The sequence below is a fragment of the Carettochelys insculpta genome, chromosome 32, assembly GCF_033958435.1.
Source record: "Carettochelys insculpta isolate YL-2023 chromosome 32, ASM3395843v1, whole genome shotgun sequence".
In the NCBI taxonomy this organism is placed as follows: Eukaryota; Metazoa; Chordata; order Testudines; family Carettochelyidae; genus Carettochelys; species Carettochelys insculpta.
Genome location: NC_134168.1, coordinates 5,221,360 through 5,237,532, shown reverse-complemented (window position 1 = coordinate 5,237,532; position 16,173 = coordinate 5,221,360). Strand labels below are relative to the sequence as shown.

Sequence of the window (16,173 nt, the reverse complement as noted above, 5' to 3'; positions counted from 1 at the left end):
GAGGGCTGCGCAAACAGCTATTTCTGGGGACAGATCCATAATCCACATCTTTCTCTACTGGTTCAATACGACATGCATCTCATCAGACCAGCTACCGCTAGTTGGCCAGTTCTTTGTGTGCAAAGGAGCAGACCTTGTAACAAGAGGAGGGGCCAGGGTACGAAGTAAGGTAGAATAAAGTGGATTTAGAGAATGCATGGAGACCACAATGAGGAGGAGGAGGTTTAACTAAAACAACTTGTGAGACAGTTAAACCAGTTTTAACAATTCTGCAAGAATTTCCACCATCCTCATGGGCTTTGGTGCAGCTGGGCTCCCACTCCAGGCAGGCAGTTCATCTTTGGGGTCCAACAAAGGAAGGCAAGCTCATCTCTAGTCAGGCAAGTCATCCTTGAGCTCAACTTGGGTCACGTAGAACCTTTCACCAACCACTTCCAGAGCTTGTGGTTCCCCTTTGGGTTTGATCCCTTCTGGCTGTATTCCCTTGTACGTCACACATGCAAAAGAAGATTTCTGGAGAATTCAGCCCCTCTGCTTGTGATTGCACAGTTTGTGCTGCCCTGCAGCTCTGGAGATATTTTCTTTCTAAGTTGATGCTCCCTTCACAGTTTCTCTTACCACAATCTTTAATTGGAGGCAACATCAGCACATCAAAGCCACAGTTTGGCAACCTTTCCTTCATTCTGTGACATGTTCCTCTGTTGTCTCATCTTTTCTTTGCATGTACATAAAGAATCATGTCTCAAAGGGCTCATTCCTTTTTGACATGCTGTTGTCTTCAAATGTAGTCAAAACGTAACTCTACTTCTTGAAGCAGGGGGATAGACCAGCCCTAACCAGAACTGGGAAATGAACCCCTCTCTCTGACATTGCTGGAATCTTGCACCAAGGTCATAGTCCAAGTTCTACTGTGCAGGAAACAACTATGTCTTCTACTTCCCCATAGTTCAAGTGACGATAAATATTTAAGGCTTCCCACTCAACATGTTTTTTCTCCTCTGCACCTAGAGCTGCTAAATACAATTCAGTTCTCTATCGGAATTCTCTTTTTTCCTTTGTCTGCAGCATTTTCTGCTCAAAATCTCCAGGGAAGATAAGAGAACTTACAAACATTTAAGTTTAAAATTCAGAACAAGGACAAAGCTGAACTAGGGAGCTCGGTACAGCATCTTTGGCATGAATGAGCAAGATTTCCAGCAAGGTCTATGGGCCATCACCCCACTGGTGTTAAAGGGACAGAACCCAGAAGGAGTCAAAGGATGATAGAACACCTGCACTCAATGGGGCCAGAGTTGAAATGTGAGTATATCCAGAGAGGTTGCTTTTCACCAGATAAGACTCCAGCCCCTCACAACTACCTCGCTTAGAGTTAAAAGTGAGAGCAAAACATTCAGAAATGGTGAAAGTTCTCAACCGTCCTCAGCCCCTTCAAACCTGAGATGGTGGTGCTGGTCCAGCCACTGCACTGAGTGGTGATTTCAAATGAGGTTGTAAACGTCTCTGTTGGTGTCTGAGGAGAGGGGCTTGCACCCATGTGGGTCTGGAAACTGAACCTCTTTCTGCCCTGGGAGGTAAGATACCTCTCTGTGGTCATGGAGACCGAGTGTGGTAGGGACTTGAGGAGGTCATCAAGTCCATCATCCTGCCCAAAGCAGAACCAACCCCAACTAAATCATCCCAGCCAGGGCTTTGGCAAGCCAGGACTTGAAATCCCCCAGGCATGGAGATTCCACCACCTCTCCAGGTAACACATTCCAGTGCTTCACCACCCGCCTGGAGAAAGAGTTTTTCCTAATTTCCAACCTAGACCTCCCCCACTGTAACTTGTGAACATGGCTGCTTGTTCTGTCATCTGTCGCTACTTCCAACAGCCTTTCTGATCTCCTTCAAAACCCCCCTTCAGGAAGTCATCTCCAGTGTAAGGGACGTACATCCCCCCCATGCTACAGTACGGCGGCTGCAGTGTTTGGGAGATGGCCGGCTCGGCATTTATGGGTGGTTTAAGGGAAACAAAAGTAAATCCAAAAAAGCTCCATGTCACGGAGTTAATGGAAATCATTGACTGCTGGGAAGGATCGAAACTCTCAGTGCTCAGAAGAGCGAACAGGAAACCAAAGCCGCAGTAAGTACAAGGCTGGTGGCAGTTTCACAGAGATCTAAAAGTGTCAGATTGGTTCACTCAAGAGACGTGAAAATTGCGCCTGGGTAAGGCGGGGAGGCCTCAGGGGAAGGGGCAGGCCCTTTTTCAACACTTCCGAACATCCTATTTGCTTTTTTCCCTACTGCTGCACACTGCGTGGATGTTTTCAGAGAACTGCTGATGATAACCCCAAGATGTCTTTCCTGATTAGTTGCAGCTAAATTACCCCCATCATATTGAATGTATACTTGCCGTTATTTATTCCGATGTGCGTGACTTTACAATTATCGACATTAAATATCATTAGACATTATGGTGCCAGTTCACTGAGATCTTTTTGAAGTCCTTCCCAGTCTGCTTTCGTGTTGTGCTAGAGATGGTTCCCCTCGGACATTTATGGGTCCAAGGTTTATCTACTGAATCTCAACCCCTCCCTAGTTGTCCTTCACCAAAGTCCTGGACAAAAATTTTCCAAATCAGTCCAAATGTGGTGTAACAGACTTATCTAACTAATCAGACCCCACAGACTTCCCTGGGCTCCAGGGAGCAGAATTAATTATCCCACAGACAGAAATGATTAAAACCAGAGAGGGATCAGACAGATGAACAAGACGGAAAAGTGGGCCCCGTAATGACAGAACAGAGGAATGAGAACCCAAACCACTGAGAAGGGATTTCTGTCCAAAAGAAAAGTTGTCACACTAAGTTCTCGTGAAGTACCCAGAGATCTGTTCCTCTACCTGGTGATATCGGGGGGCTGTAAGGAGCAGCCTGGGACTGCAAATTTAAATGCCGTTTAGCCGCCATGGAAGTCTGTGTCTCGGGGCTTTTCAGCTGCTGGCTGTCACTCTTTCAGTCTGGCTGCAGAATAAGATCTGAGGCTATAGACCTTCCAATACAGTTGCAGAAAAGGGTCTTATCCTTGCAGCACAGCTGTGGGGAGGAGGAAATGGTCAGTCCCCTCCTCCTGCCGTGGGCACCAGGCATGTTGCTTCTAAACGGTGACCACGCACGAGTCAGTGACTTCCTCTGTCTCCGTCAAAGCGGAGGGACCTGTTCCTCTCCCTGTGCTCACATGCAGCCAGCGGCTGAGCTGAGAAACCAGCTCCCAGTCCACAGCCACCGGCTGAGCGTGGCATTAACTCTCCTCCTGTCCAAAGCAACCAGTTAAGCATGGCGGTAACTCACCTTCTGCCTCTGCTGGGTAAGTGACCTCCCTCAGTTCCCAAGCGTCTGTGTGTCTGTCCAGAAAGCCGCCCGAATCCTTCCATCCGCTCCAGCCCCACCCAGAGTTCTCACCCTCTTCTCTCTTCTCTTCCAGTGTCTCTCCAGATCCTCCTCAGGCCGGTGTCCCCTCAAGGTAATGATGTCTCCTGTTCTCGCTGAGATGGTCACTGTTCTCAGGGAGGGGGAGTTCTGGCTGTTTGTGTGAGCATCCCCATTCTCTCACACTGTGGGGGGTTGAAATTCAGGGAATGTGGGGTCACTGGGTGCCCCATGTCCAGCCATCACTAGACCAGGCTGCTCCATTCACAGGCATCTCTTGTGAACCTGCCCGAGCAGCAGCAGCTCCAGTCCAGAGGGTGAAAACGTGCCCCTGGCCGATGGCCCCTCTGTTCGTCTCAGCCCAGGCCATAGGGCAGAAGAAGCTTCATCCCTATGGGCACCTGGCAGCCCCTCTTTTAAAGCACCTGCAGCAAGAACGAGGACTGGATGGGCCCTGCAGCGCAAGCAACCACCTCCCACTTGCGTTGAGTCCCCTTGGGCAGAGCCCGTTTGCGTGGGGCTCTGAGTGGGGAGGGGGGTGTTTCTGCCCCAGCTCTGGGCTCTCAGCAAGGACTCAGGGTTGGTGGAACAGCCCCAGCCCCATTCAGCAAGACTGTAAAAGCAGGTTCTGCAGCGACCCCAGAGGAAGCACCGTGGGTGGAAAACCTCCCCCCTCCCTTCCCCACATCCGCCTGAGCTTCCTCATTTCTCTTTCCTTTTAGGGCCTTCTAGCTACAGCTGGGCAGGGCTGAGGGTCGGCTGAGGGGTTCTGCCCCCACTTCCTCCTCCTCCCCCCGTTGGAGAGTGTGGGGTGAACACCCTCAGGCAAATAAGTTTGCTGGGGGGATTGAATCATTTGCACCAGTAAATCTCCTCCTTTGTCTACCTCACTTCACCCCCGCAGGAGAGGGTGAGGATTTGGAGATATCCCAGGGGGATGGAGGACCCTTCCATGAGCAACACGCCCTCACCCGTTCCCCTGGGACACGGACATGAGGATGCTGGAGCTCCCCAATCACATGAAGTGCCCTTCCCTCCCCAGCCCCAGTCCCAATGTCTCTTGCTCCCATTGGGAAAGGCAGGTTGTGTCCTGGGCTTTTGCCCTCGTGCCTGAATTGTTCATCAGAACATTTGTGGTTAACCAAGCACGGGCGGGGGAGCAGCTCATGGACGGGTGTTCAGATGAGCACGGTCTGACAGGTCCAATAGAGAGCACAGAAACTTCCTAATTGTCACCGCTTCATTTTAACGGACAAAGGGCTAAAATGACACTTGATTGGTTGCCTCCCTGGCAGCCCCTGGATCCTGCTCAGAGGACCTCTCTGCTGCCTTTCCTAAAGCAGTGTGTGACAGGAGAATAAAGCCTCCAACAATGGGCCTCTGGGCCTTGTCCGACCATTCTTAGTTACATTTCCATAGCTGGCTGCATCTGGGGTCTCAAACTTTCAGGCTGCTGATGGGCAGAGTTCTCCAGCTGTAGTTATCCCTCTTCCTGTCAGTGTAACATGGAACTGTGGGGCACAAACTACCCATCGCACCACAGAATGAAAGAATCATGTGGCTCAAAGGGACCCTCTTATTGTTTACCTGCCTGTAGAAACCCTTCTTGTCCTTCACGTTCCTTGTGTCTGAAGTTCCAATTGTGCTTTCACTTTGCTGATCATTGCCCGGCGTTCTCCAGCCCTATATTTATGCCCCTCCACAGTCATCTGCCCGACCTTCCACTTTTTGCACGCATCTTTTTGCAGTTTAAGCTCTCCAAGGGTTTCCCTTGTAAGCTGAGCTGGTTGCCTACCATATTTGTTTTTCTTACTGCTCATCGGGGTGGTTTGTTCATGTGCCTTCCATACAACTTCTCTGAAATACGGCCAATTCTGCTGAACTCCTCTTCCTTCATACCAGCTTCCCAGGGGATCCTGCCCAGCAGTTCTCTCAGGGAGTCGAAGTCGGCTCTTCTGAAATCAAGGGACTGTATGTTACTGCTCACCTTTCTTCCTCGTGTCCGGATTCTGAAATCGACTATCTCATGATCGGTGCAGCCCAGGTTGCCACCCACTTCTGTTTCTCCTACCAGTTTCTCTCTGTTTCTGAGCAGCAGGTCAAGTTCTGCAAGACTCATGGATGGTTTCTTCAGCCCTTCTACTAGGAAGTTATCCCTAACAGTCTCCAAAATCTTCCTGGATTCGCTGTTTGCTGCTGTATTGGTCTCCCAACAAAGGTCCTGGTGATTATCCTCTCCCAGGAGAACCAGGTCTCTGATCTGACACATTCTCTAAGTTGTCTAAAGAATTCCTCATCTGCCCCATCTCCCTGACCTGGCGGTCTAGAGGAGACACCAACCATGACATCACCGCTGTTGCTTTCACCTCTAAGCCTGACCCAAAGACTCTCAAATGGCTTTTCTCCCTCCTGATACCGGAGCTCTGAGCAATCATAACAACTCTCACATACACTGCAACTCCTCCTCCTTTTCTCCTCTGCGTGTCCTTCCCATCACTCCCCATCTCTCTACTCCATATCTTCCACAATAGACCCCCAGAGTGGGGCTGGATGGGGGCTGTGTACAGGATCCCTAACTCCTGCCCCTGCCCTTTCCCACACACTTCCTCTGCTCTCCCCAAATGGGAAACGTCTCCTTCTCCAACCCCCTGGTGTTTTCCAGATCTCCTCCCAGCTCCTCAGCTCACCCTGTCCCCATCACATCCTCTCTACAGTGCTAGAGAATCCCTGAACCTGACATGCTCAGCTGCTGGGCCACCCACCATGTCTTGGGCTTGGTTCTTCAAGGAGACACAGGAAAAAAAAAAAAACCTTTCAAGCAACTCCCTTCAGATCTGAAAAGTTCTGAAGACGTGATTCAGTTATCTGGGGATTCTGGATAGTAAACAGGAAATTACACCTCTGAATCCTCCATAGAACTGCCTTAAAAAGAAGAACAAAAGCATGTACCAGATGTCCCCATCCACCCAAGCGCTCCAAGAAGGAAAGAGGCTGTTGCATTCCATCGGTCTGAGGGAGGTGGTACCGGGCAGGGTGATGGGGTGGTTTGTGTCTCAGCTCTTTGCTCATCTAGACCAATTCCTGCTGGCCCCAGTTCTGTGGCCTTCCAGGTGCCCCACCACCACCACGTAGATCTCTTTTGTTCTCCTGCACATCTAGAGCCGACGGCAGCCAGTCACCCTCAGGTGCTCAGCCCACAAGAGGGTGAAGTTGTTGGGACACAGATTCCTCATCATCATCCTCAGCCAATCAAGCAGTCTCCTCCCAGCCCCTGAATCCTGACCTGACCGGGTACCAAGGAGCGGAGGCTGGTCCCACTGGGGCTCTGATCAGTGACATCCCTGCTGCTCAGTGTGTGAAAGACTGAGAGTAAAAATGATTCCTGCACGCTGAGTTGGGTCTGGCTGGGGTCTGTGTGCAGGATCCCTCCCTCCTCTGCCCCTCACTGGCTCTGCCTCAGTGACAGCAGCCTCACAAGTAGGAACCGTCTCCTCCCCCAAACCCTCCTCTTTTCCAGCTCGTCCCCCAACTCCCCAGCTTACTGTGACCCCTCAGTATCCTGTCTACAATGCTGGGGAAAGTGTAAATCTGACGTGTTCAGCGCCTGGGGGAACCGCTGTGTCTGGATTCCGGTTCTTCAGGGACAAACAGGAAATCCACCGCGAGCCGCTCTCCTCTTCTCACTACAGTTACACTGAGTCGATTGTGTTGCCAGGAGTCAGTGGATCACAGTCTGTAAACTACACCTGTGAGTCCTGGCAAACAGACTTTGGGCAACAGATCACGTCGCAGAGGAGCCCACCCATCTCCATAGAAGTGAGAGGTGAGTTCCCCTGTCTCCTGCTGTTTGCTGGCCCTGGGGCAGTGTATCTCTCCCACACCTCAGGGTGCTGGATCACCTGCTCACCCAGCTCTGGACAGGGTCACCCCCTGGGACCCTTTCAACCCCTGTCTCTGGCAGGAACATCTGAAAACATGGAGCAGTTTAAACAAGCAAACCTCCAATCTCCCTCTGGGGTCAGTGTCAGGCCCTGGGCTCAGACATTGTGGGGAGAGGATCCCAGCAGATCGGGAAAGATGCTCACTAAAGAGGCACAGCTGTGAGGGGAGCTAACAAGCCCTGGGCACTGCAAGGAGGGAGCTCACAGCACTGTCACTCAGGTGGACAAGGGCCAGGGAGTGTAGGGAAGCTGCCGTGCATCTTCTCCCCTTCTTTCTCCCACCTTTAGCATGGGAAAGCCGCTCGGTGTCTGCTGGGGCAACGCCATAACAATGCAGCCTCAGCCCTCCAAATCCCCCACCTCCACCCCAGCCTATGCCAGCTGAGCTCGCCCTGGCCAGGAGCAGCCCCCTCAGCTGCCAGGCAGGGGCACTGGTGCAACTGGGGTCCCAGCAGGGAGATCTCTGGGGCTCTGTGTTTGACTGGCCTGGTGGGAATGGGGTTTCTCAGCACAGAGCTGGTGCTGGCTGGGGTCTGTGTGCAGGATCCCTCCCTCCTCTGCCCTTCTCTGGCTCTGCCTCTGTGACAGCAGCCTCAGAAGTAGGAACCGTCTCCTCCCTCAAACCCTCCTCTTTTCCAGCTCGACTCCCAGCTCCCGAGCTCTCTGTGACCCCTCAATATCCTGTCTACATTGCTGGGGAACGTGTGAGCCTGACGTGCTCATCTCCCGGGGGAACCGCTGTGTCTGGATTCCGATTCTTCAGGGACAAACAGGAAATCCTCCGCGAGCCACCCTACTCATCTCACTACAGTTACACTGAGTTGCTAACGCTGTCAGGAGTCAGTGGATCACAGTCTGTAAACTACACCTGTGTGTCCTGGCAAACAGAGTCCAGGCGAGAGATCCCATCGGAGAGGAGCCGAGCCATCTCCATAGAAGTGAGAGGTGAGTTCCCCTGTCTCCTGCTGTTCGCTGGCCCTGGGGCAGTGTATCTCTCCCACACTTCAAGGTGATGGACCACCTGCTCACCCAGCTCTGGACACGGTCACCCCTGGGTCCCTTTCAACCCCTGTCTCTGGCAGGAACATCTGAAAACATGGAGAAGTTTAAACAAGCAAACCTCCAATCTCCCTCTGGGGTCAGTGTCAGGCCCTGGGCTCAGACACTGTGGGGAGAGGATCCCAGCAGATCGGGAAAGATGCTCACTAAAGAGGCACAGCTGTGAGGGGAGCTAACAAGCCCTGGGCACTGCAAGGAGGGAGCTCACAGCACTGTCACTCAGGTGGACAAGGGCCAGGGAGTGTAGGGAAGCTGTCCTGCATCTTCTCCCCTTCTTTCTCCCACCTTTAGCATGGGAAAGCCGCTCTGTGTCTGCTGGGGCAACGCCATAACAATGCAGCCTCAGCCCTCCAAATCCCCCACCTCCACCCCAGGCTATGCCAGCTGAGCTGGCCCTGGGCAGGAGCAGCCCCCTCAGCTGCCAGGCAGGGGCACTGGTTCCACTGGGGTCCCAGCAGGGAGATCTCTGGGGCTCTGTGTTTGACTGGCCTGGTGGGAATGTGGTTTCTCAGCACAGAGCTGGTGCTGGCTGGGGTCTGTGTGCAGGATCCCTCCCTCCTCTGCCCTTCACTGGCTCTGCCTCTGAGTCAGCAGCCTCAGAAGTAGGAACCGTCTCCTCTCCCAAACCCTCCTCTTTTCCAGCTCGACTCCCAGCTCCCCAGCTCACTGTGTCCCCATCATATCGTGTCTACCTAACTGGAGAAAGTGTGACCCTGAGATGTGCCGCTCCTGGGGGAACCGCTGTGTCTGGATTCCGGTTCTTCAGGGACGGACAGAAAATCAACCCCAAGCAGGTCTCCTCATCTTGGTACAGTGACGCTGAGTTGATTGTGCTGTCAGGAGTCAGTGGATCACACACTGGAGCGTACACCTGTGAGTACTGGCAGACACAGTCTGGGCGAGAGATCCCATCGCAGAGGAGCCGAGCAGTCACCATAAAAGTGAGAGGTGAGTTCCCCTGTCTCCTGCTGTTTGCTGGCCCTGGGGCAGTGTATCTCTCCCACACCTCAGGGTGCTGGACCACCTGTTCACCCAGCTCTGGACAGGGTCACCCCTGGGTCCCTTTCAACCCCTGTCTCTGGCAGGAACATCTGAAAACATATAGAAGTTTAAACAAGCAAACCTCCAATCTCCCTCTGGGGTCAGTGTGAGGCCCTGGGCTCAGACACTGTGGGGAAAGGATCCCAGCAGATCAGGAAAGATGCTCACTAAAGAGGCACAGCTGTGAGGGGAGCTAACAAGCCCTGGGCACTGCAAGGAGGGAGCTCACAGCACTGTCACTCAGGTGGACAAGGGCCAGGGAGTGTAGGGAAGCTGCCCTGCATCTTCTCCCCTTCTTTCTCCCACCTTTAGCATGGGAAACCCGCTCTGTGTCTGCTGAGGCAACGCCACAACAATGCAGCCTCAGCCCTCCAAATCCCCCACCTCCACCCCAGGCTATGCCAGCTGAGCTGGCCCTGGGCCGGAGCAGCCCCCTCAGCTGCCAGGCAGGGGCACTGGTCCCACTGCGGTCCCAGCAGGGAGATCTCCGGGGCTCTGTGTTTGACTGGCCTGGTGGGAATGGGGTTTCTCAGCACAGAGCTGGTGCTGGCTGGGGTCTGTGTGCAGGATCCCTCCCTCCTCTGCCCTCTCCCACACTCTTTATCTCCTCCTCCAACCTCTCGTGTTTCCTAGATCCCCTCCCAGCTCCTCCTCTCCCCATCACATCCACTCTACATTGCTGGAGAATCCCTGCCCCTGACATGCTCAGCTGCTGGGCCACCCACCATGTCCAGGGCTCTCTTCTGCAAGGATACACAGAAAAAGCCTTTCAAGCAACTCCCGTCAGATCAGAATAGGGCTGATGACGTAACTCAGCTCTCAGGGGATTCTGGATTGGAAGCAGGAAATTACACCTCTCAGTCCTCGATAGAAGTGCCTAAAAAAAAGAACAAACGGCTGTAGCGGATGTCCCCATCCACCCAAGAGTTCCAAGTGGAAAGCGGCTGTTGCGCTCAGTCAGCCTGAGAGGGGCAGTACTGGGCAGGGAGATGGGGTGGTTTGTGTGTCAGGGACTTGGCTCATCCAGCCCACTTCCTGCTCCCTTCCGCTCTGTACCCCCCCAGGCGCCCCACCGCCACCGCACAGATCTCCCTTGTTCTCCTGCACATCTACAGCCAACGGCAGCCAGTCACCCTCAGGTGCTCAGCCCGCAAGACAGTGAAGGTGTTGGAGACAGATTCCTCATCATCATCCTCAGCCACTCAAGCAGTCTCCTCCCAGCCTATGGAGCCTGAGCTGGCCTGGGTACCAGGGAGGGGAGGCTGGTCCCACTGTGGCTCTAACCAGTGACATCCCTGCTGCTCAGTGTGTGAAGGGCCCAGTGATTCCTGAGCACTGAGCTGGGTCTGGCTGGGGTCTGTGTGCAGGATCCCTCCCTCCTCTGCTCTTCACTGGCTCTGCCTCTGCGTCAGCAGCCTCACAAGTAGGAACTGTCTCATCCCCCAAACCCTCCTCTTTTCCAGCTCGTCCCCCAGCTACCCAGCTCACTGTGTCCCCACCATATCGTGTCTACCTTACTGGAGAAAGTGTGACCCTGAGATGTGCCGCTACTGGGGGAAACGCTGTGTCTGGCTTCCGGTTCTTCAGGGACAGACAGGAAATCTACCCCAAGCAGATCTCCTCCCCTTGGTACAGTGACGAAGAGTCAATTGTGCTGTCAGGAGTCAGTGGATCACACACTGGAGCATACACCTGTGAGTACTGGAAGTCAGAGTCTGGGCGACAGATCCCATCGGAGAGGAGCCGAGCCATCTCCATAGAAGTGAGAGGTGAGTTCCCCTGTCTCCTGCTGTTTGCTGGCCCTGGGGCAGTGTATCTCTCCCACACCTCAGGGTGATGGACCACCTGCTCACCCAGCTCTGGACAGGGTCACCCCCTGGGTCCCTTTCAACCCCTGTCTCTGGCAGGAACATCTGAAAACATGTAGAAGTTTAAAGCAGCAAAACTCAAATCTCCCTCTCGGGTCAGTGTCAGTCCCTGGGGTCAGATACTGTGGGGGAGAGGATCCCAGCCCATCAGCAAAGATGCTCACTAAAGAGGCACAGCTGTGGGAGAAGGTCCCAGCCGTGGCCACTGCAAGGAGGGAGGTCACGGCACTGTCAGCTCGTGAACAAGAGCCGTAGATCGTTGGGAATCTGCCCAGCTGCTTCTAACTTTCAAAGAGGACCCAGGTCCCTAGTGTAGGTGGACCCATCTCCTCCAGGATCTCCAGCCAGGGTCCGTCTCCCAAGCTCTGCCCCCAGCCTGGCTGCTACAGATGCTTCAACAGAATTCAGAAACCCTCCCCCTGATCTAAAGACTAGTTCCCAGCCTCTGCTTTGCCCTTCTCCAGATCCTTCTTCAGGCAAAGGCGCGCGCGCGCACACACACACACACACACACACACACACACACACACACACACACACACACACACACACACACACACACACACACACACACACTTTGCCAACGTCACCACCTCCACCAGAAGGGGCCAGATACGTTTTAGAGCTGAGATGCAGAAACCAGGGCCCTGCACCTGGATAACTCTGCAGATAACCCAGCCAGTCAATGGACCACAGATCACACAACTCAAAGTGCCAGGTCCAAAAATACCCCGTGTCCTCCTAATTGAAACTCCTGCATTTCCAAGGCCAGAGAATTGGAAGAGAAACAACCTGAGCTGCCCTGTGCTCATTCACCAGCACATCCCTTCTGCTCATTCCCTGTCCCCTCTTCTGGGTGGGGATACGGTCAGTGAATTCACGTTGGTTCCTTCCGTTCCGTCCTCTTCTGCCCCCTCTTTGCTCCCTTATACTCCTGATGAGCCTCATGTCACAATGTTCAGGCCCAATGTGGGGACTGAACAGACATCAGCCCAGACACAGCCAAGGGCACATCTCAGCGACATGGCTGCCTGATTTCCAGTAGGGCCACCTTCAGAGAGATGGCTCCAAATGGCTCCCAAATGCACATTGATCTAGGCCTCTGCTATGTCCTCCTGGCTTCTCTGTCATCGGGGATGGTAGAATCCCAGCAGATCCATCCAGCTTCTACTCTGGTGTGGGAAGCCCAGATGCCCAGTGTCCCTCCTACGTATACAGGGATCAATAAATGCCAGAGGAAGGAGCATTAGCAAAGGAGCGGTGACAAAGATACATTAACATCCTGTAGAACCTTTTCACCCCTAACCTCACAACCCAGCCCCACCCCTACCCCAGGGCTCACGCATTTCTGTGAGGGTCCCTTTCGCACCTTGAGGTGGAAAAACAGATTCCGAAGATAGTACAGGTCAGCTCTGGTTCAGGACCCAGGCTCCACATCCCCTCTGTCCTTTCCCTGATAACCCCTCCTCTTTCCTGCTCCCCACAGATCACCCTCCCCCACCAGAGCTGAGCCTGGATCCACCTTCTGGAGTGGTGAGTGAAGGGGTCCCTCTGCTCATCACCTGTGTGGCCCCCAGACACACTGGTGAGCAAAGGTTTCACTTCTACAAGGATGGAGCCAAATTCATCCCCAGGGACTTGTTGTCTGAGACCAGCACTGCAGAGCCCAGCACCAGCTCTAGGAATGTTTCTGTGCTCAGAATCCCACGAGCCGCTCTCAATGACACCGGGACATTCACCTGTGAATACGAGGAGAAAGTGAACGGGAGATGGCTCCTGTCCCTCAGCAGCCAGCCTGTGACTGTTCCTGTTACAGGTGAGATATCCCTAATTTCTTATCCAAATCTCCTTGTTGTTTGGGTGGAGGAGACCCAACCCCGGGTTCTTTTCTGGGAAAGATTGGTTGGATGAGGTGAAAAGTGTGGTTGGATGAGCTGGCGGACATGGTGATGGAAAACAAAGAGGAGATGAAAACCCCTTATCACTTCACCATCCATCCCTTTCTAGCAATGATAAATCAGAGGGCGAGAATATGAGCACCTCAGCTGAAAGAAATCCTACTGCAGAAGTTATCCAATGCTAATTACAGCTATTTGGGCATAGCTGCAGAATGAATGATGAGCAAAAAGTTGAGACCTTGGTGTTCGGCATAATGGACGGTTCGAATTGGAGAGGCAGACCCCACAGAGAATGGGTAGATGATATAGTAGAGTTGTGCAGAGCTAGTCTGCCCAAACTAAGCAACTCCGCACTGGACAGGGAAAGATGGAAGGAAATAATGAGGCTGATATCAGACACAAACAGGTGCTGAGCATGTGGAGGTTGACAATAATAATGAGTGTTCCTCTAATTAGAAAAATTATTCTCCTTAACCTCTGATGATAGGAGAAGAAACAATGGACTTGAATTGCAGAATAAGAGGTTTAGGTTGGACATTAAGAAAAGCTTCCTATCAGGGTGCTTAATTACTGCAATAAGTTGCCTAATGTGCTTGCAGAATCTTCATCATTGGTGATACTTCAGAACAAGTAAGATGAATATCTAACAGGGATGACCTAGACAGTGCTTGGCCATGCCATGAGACCACAGAACAGGGTATGATGATCGCTTGAGGTCCCTTCCGGTTCTTGTGTTCTCTGATTCCATGATTAGCAGATTTAGCTCCATTTCGAAGATGTAAAATGGAGGCAAAGAGGGGAGAAGACCCTCAGGGGACTTGTGGCACATCAGGGAATTGAATCTCCAAAGCCCATGTCATGGGCCATCCCCATCACCACTGGATCATCCTTCCCCTCTTAGGAGAGGGGAGCAAACTCTCACAGGCAAAATATACAAGAGTACTGGAGTGAGTGGTCGCCACAGCAAATTTGTTGCAAGAGCAGATTCCTCTCTGGGTCTCGGAGCTTTTCCCAGGCTTCCCTGCTTGTTTTCGTTTGCCCTCCCTTCTCTTTTATGGACACCCTCACACAGAACCCTTACTGTGAGGAGCACTGAGAGAAGGCTCCCCCTGCTCATCACCTGCACAGCCCCTAGGGATGCCAGTGAGCAGGGGGTTTCCCTTCTACAAGGGATGGCATCAAGCTCCTTCCTGGGGATCGAGGGTCTGAGATGAACACCTCCAAAGCCCCTGCACCCGCAAACTCATGCCACACACCCCACACCCCTGCACCCCATCCCCGAACCCCCAACCTCCAGTGCTGCAACCCTAAACCCCCACTGCTCAGCATCGCACAGGCTGGTCTCCAAAACACAGGGAATTTCACCTGTGGGTGCGAGGAGAACATGAGTGGGAGATGCATCCTGTCCTCTCAGAGCCAGGCTGCGACTTTCACTGAGAACGCCACAGGGTCAGGTGAGTCAGTTCCTGCCAGCTGGTGTCCCCAGGTGACACACTCCTACTCTGCTCTACTGATGGACAGAAAAGGACAGGTCAGATACAGTGGTGTTACAGGACACGCAGAGAGGAGAGGGATAGACACACAGACAGAAGCTTCAGGAGGCAGTGTCAAGCAGAGGAAGAGAGAAGGGCAGCGGATGGGCTTCATATCTCAGGTTGATGGCTCCTGAGGTCCAAGGGAGTTGGTCACAAGTCCTAGAGACACCAACACGTTGACCTCCTGTGCATAACACTCAGCACTGACATGAACATTGTGGTTCCATTTCAGATTCTCATCTCTCTGCAACTCTCGGCTTCTTCTGGGTCCGGCGGCTGGTGGTTGGTGGCTCCTTCTTCCTTGTCAATGGCCTCATCTTCCTTCTCTTCAACTGCTGCTACTCTAGACCTGGATAACTGACTTCTTCTGTGAAGAAGACCCTCCATTGTGTCCCATGGCTTTTCCCTATGAGTTGGTGTTTGGGCTGCAGATGCTTGCCTTAAATTTCACGCTGGAGGGAGAAGTTCTGGTGAAATATCAAGGAGAAAACCCTTAGATACATTCACCATTTCTCAGATGGCTTAAGTTGCCATGGACGTTTCAGCCACGAACTGGAATACAGATGCATTTGGAGTTGGGCACAGCTGATGTTTCTCAGCTCTTCAAATCTTGTGCATAAAGTGTGTTTCCTCAGTGCAAACCCTGGCAGCCTGGTGTCCATACCTTCCACAAAGCTGCAAAAATGCATTCCACACATTCATTTCTGGGGTATTATGTCAAACCTTCCAAAGCACTGGTCATGAATACAACAGTGGTGTACACATGAGACCATCCCAGGAGGAGTTATGGCTGTCCTCCCTTGGTCTGTTTGAAGGTCTGTACGTGAACAGAGGGGAACCAGGTCGGCCCGAGGCTCATGCCCTATATAGGCAGGTGACCAGTGCAAAGACAGCTGTAAAATTGACAACTGTGTTCTCTCCGAATCCTGCTTTCCATGGAACGTAACCTACCAACTCTCTGAGCTTACTGAGATTGGCCTTCCTCAATTCTATTGTCTTTTGTTTACCGTTTCACTTCCACCACTCCTGAGAGTCATGAACTCTGTCATTTCATGACCACTTTCACTCCAGCTGCCTGCCACTTTCCAATTCTCAACCGGTTCCTCCCTATTTCTGAAAGTAAAATATGAAACCGCTTCCCCCATTCTCTTTCTCCAACTTTTCTAATAAACAAAAACGTCTCCAATGTCTTCCAGGAACTTTCTTGATAATTTGATCCTTTTTCATACAGATGTCTGGATAGATGAAGTCCCCCGACAAAACCAAGTTCTGTGCTTTGGAGTTGTTTCTTAGTTGTTTATAAAAAAAAAAAAAAAAAAAAAAAAAACTTATCTACCTCTCCTTCCATTTGATGTAGGGTCTGTAGTAGACGCCTATCATGATATCACTTCTACTTTTTATCCCTTTTAACCTAACCCAGGGACT

At 52.4% G+C, this 16,173-nt stretch overlaps 1 protein-coding gene and 1 long non-coding RNA gene across 2 annotated transcripts; both read left to right on the top strand.

The window, feature by feature from the left end:
- The first annotated feature begins 1,273 nt into the window (after positions 1-1,273).
- Positions 1,274-7,008, top strand: LOC142005112 (uncharacterized). Its single transcript, XR_012643074.1, has 3 exons — positions 1,274-1,299; positions 3,462-3,500; positions 6,924-7,008. It is a non-coding gene; the product is annotated as an uncharacterized LOC142005112 (long non-coding RNA).
- A 475-nt stretch (positions 7,009-7,483) lies between these two features.
- LOC142004600 (Fc receptor-like protein 5) lies at positions 7,484-15,836 on the top strand. The gene is made up of 6 exons (XM_074982219.1): positions 7,484-7,506; positions 8,111-8,292; positions 9,049-9,354; positions 10,911-11,216; positions 12,802-13,131; positions 14,981-15,836. The coding sequence occupies exons 1-6, from the start codon at positions 7,484-7,486 to the stop codon at positions 15,103-15,105; spliced, it is 1,272 nt and encodes a 423-aa protein (XP_074838320.1). The 3' UTR covers positions 15,106-15,836.
- The last annotated feature ends 337 nt before the right edge of the window (positions 15,837-16,173 follow it).